This window comes from Sinocyclocheilus anshuiensis, unplaced genomic scaffold (genome assembly GCF_001515605.1).
Source record: "Sinocyclocheilus anshuiensis isolate Anshui unplaced genomic scaffold, SAMN03320099.WGS_v1.1 scaffold1422, whole genome shotgun sequence".
Taxonomy (NCBI): Eukaryota; Metazoa; Chordata; class Actinopteri; order Cypriniformes; family Cyprinidae; genus Sinocyclocheilus; species Sinocyclocheilus anshuiensis.
In genome coordinates, this window is record NW_015558633.1 from 257,553 (window position 1) to 259,837 (window position 2,285).

Consider the following 2,285-nt stretch of genomic DNA (forward strand, 5'->3'; position numbering starts at 1 on the left):
CAGAAAACAGCTGTTTTACATTAGAATAATATTTCACAGTTTTTACTGTGTTTTTTGATGAAATGACACAGCCTTGCTTAGCAGAAGAGACTCTTTCAGAAACATTAAAACATCTTAATTATTCCAGACTATGTTTTTGGGGTAAATGTGAGCTGTTTTGTGTTCAGAGCGGCCCGTTTGACCTCCGATCTCCACCGCTGTCCAACTACAACCAGCAGCTGTGGCTGACCTGCATCATCCAGCTGTACAGCAGCAGTGAGAGCCGCCTTCCCTGTGTGTGTGTGTGAGAGTGAGAGAGTGTGTGTGTGTGAGAGTGAGAGTGTGTGTGTGTGAGAGATGTGTAAGCTGATGAAGTGTGTGTTCAGTTGCAGATTTGAGCTGGGAAGAGCTGGGGATGAAGGTGGAGCTGCAGGGTGTGATGCAGGACGCTAGCGTGATGCGCATCAGCAACAACGTTCACAACAAGAACCGAAGCCTGCGCTGCGCCGCTGTGAGTCATACAGCTGCACCATTAAGCCATTCGTTTATTAAAATCTAATTAAGAGTCACCCTCCATTTTTGAACACAGACGTAGACAAACTCAAATTGTTATAATTCATGAACGCTTTGGAATGCAGACCTAAGGCTGGACTCTTTATTTTAAGAAGACAATCTGCAGATTACTGCAGAAGTGGAGTTATTTCAAAATATTAAAGTTTCAAAAAGTATCTAAAAAGCTTACATTTACATTTATAAAATAAATATTTTACACAATATTTTTGAATCCAAAATTGCTATAAAAGTAAAGCCTAAATAAGTTATGTTCGAAGTTTGAGGCTCCTGTGAGGATTTATTTAGAGCGCTACGCCACAAACAGCCACCGGGTGGCAGCAAAACTCCATAAATTTTAAACTCCATAAACTTCTATCAAAAAATAACCACCAAATATGGAATCTTGAGACTTAGACCTTTCCGACCATATGTATTTTTTCAAGATTATAAAAAATGTAGGTTCTAAAAGACCGTAATACATTTTGTAATATGACACTTGACTCCACCCACTGAGGCGAGGTGACCGCTGAAAGACTTTAAAGTCCGATTAATGTCTGATTTAAAACTGGTTTTCACAGGATGAATTCTGAGGTTTTAAGCTTTCAATTGATATATAATTTATAAAGATTACTAAAATATGTGATAGAGGAAAAAAGACAACAAATAAAAGCTCGCCGGTGACACTTAAGGGGCTTAATTACCTAATGTGCTGATTAATTGATCAAATTATTCTCATATTAATGAGATTAATTAACATGCACATCATGTGTCGATTAAAGATAATAGTTATCATTGTGTTAATTTAGAAAACAAACACTGAATAGACATTATAAAAAAGTAGCTTTAAAAATAAATATTTTAATTCAATATACAGAAATACAAATAAATAGTGAAATATGAAATGTTTTTAAAAAAGAAACGATACTCTAAATATAACACTAAAAGCGCCAGTAGGTTACTAAGTGAATCATTCAGTCATTCGTTCAATCGATTCGTTTGAATCAAACGGCTGATTCATTCAGAAACGAAGCTTGTTTGAATGGCATCTATATGTTGTTCTGGTCGTTCTGAAAAGCCTGAGCAAAGTCTGTCGTCAAAGTATTTCTGTATAATTGTCTTAAACGACTGCGTTCCCAAACAGCATCAACCGCATTTATTGTGTTTCGTCTGCTCGCTCTGAGGCGCAAGTCATTTATCATAATTATTATATTCAGTGGCTTCTCCTAGTTTTCTTAGAGATATTTAGTGCCAGTTTATCAGGGAGTGACGCTTTTGTTCTCTTGGACTCGTTGGATGGAAACGGTGCTTTATTCACAAATGTTTTATGCGATATTCCAGTCTTGCGCATAAATTTAATTAGAATCTTTGGATGGAAACATAGCTAGTATGACCCATTTCAGGAGCTGCCAAAATGACATTTTAAAAGCAGACCGTTAGCATGTTTGGGTAAGAAACAGCTTCACAAACAGTCTTTTCAACTACACACTATTATTTCTGTCTTACAGTCATTCATATTATCACAGAAATACTGGGATGAAAGTTAAAAATCTGTGTGTGTCTGTTTCTCTGTGTGTGTGTGTGCTTGCATGCGTCGGTCTGTGTCTGTGCGTGTGTCTCTGTGTGTCTGTTTCTCTGTGTGTGTGAGTGTGTGTGTGTGTGCGGGTGTCTGTGTGTGTGTGTGTGAGTGTCTCTCTCTGTGTGTGTGTGTGTGTCTCTGTGTGTGTGTGTCTCTGTGTGAGTGTGTGTGTGTGTGT

General features: G+C 37.8%; 1 protein-coding gene across 1 annotated transcript in view; it reads left to right on the forward strand.

Annotated features, from left to right (window-relative positions):
• LOC107680828 (transmembrane protein 181-like) overlaps positions 1-2,285 on the forward strand; it is a 19,217-nt gene that overhangs the window by 9,341 nt on the left and 7,591 nt on the right. Inside the window, 2 exon segments of the mRNA XM_016476878.1 lie at positions 168-255; positions 372-490. Of these exon segments, the coding sequence (XP_016332364.1) occupies positions 168-255; positions 372-490 (207 nt within the window).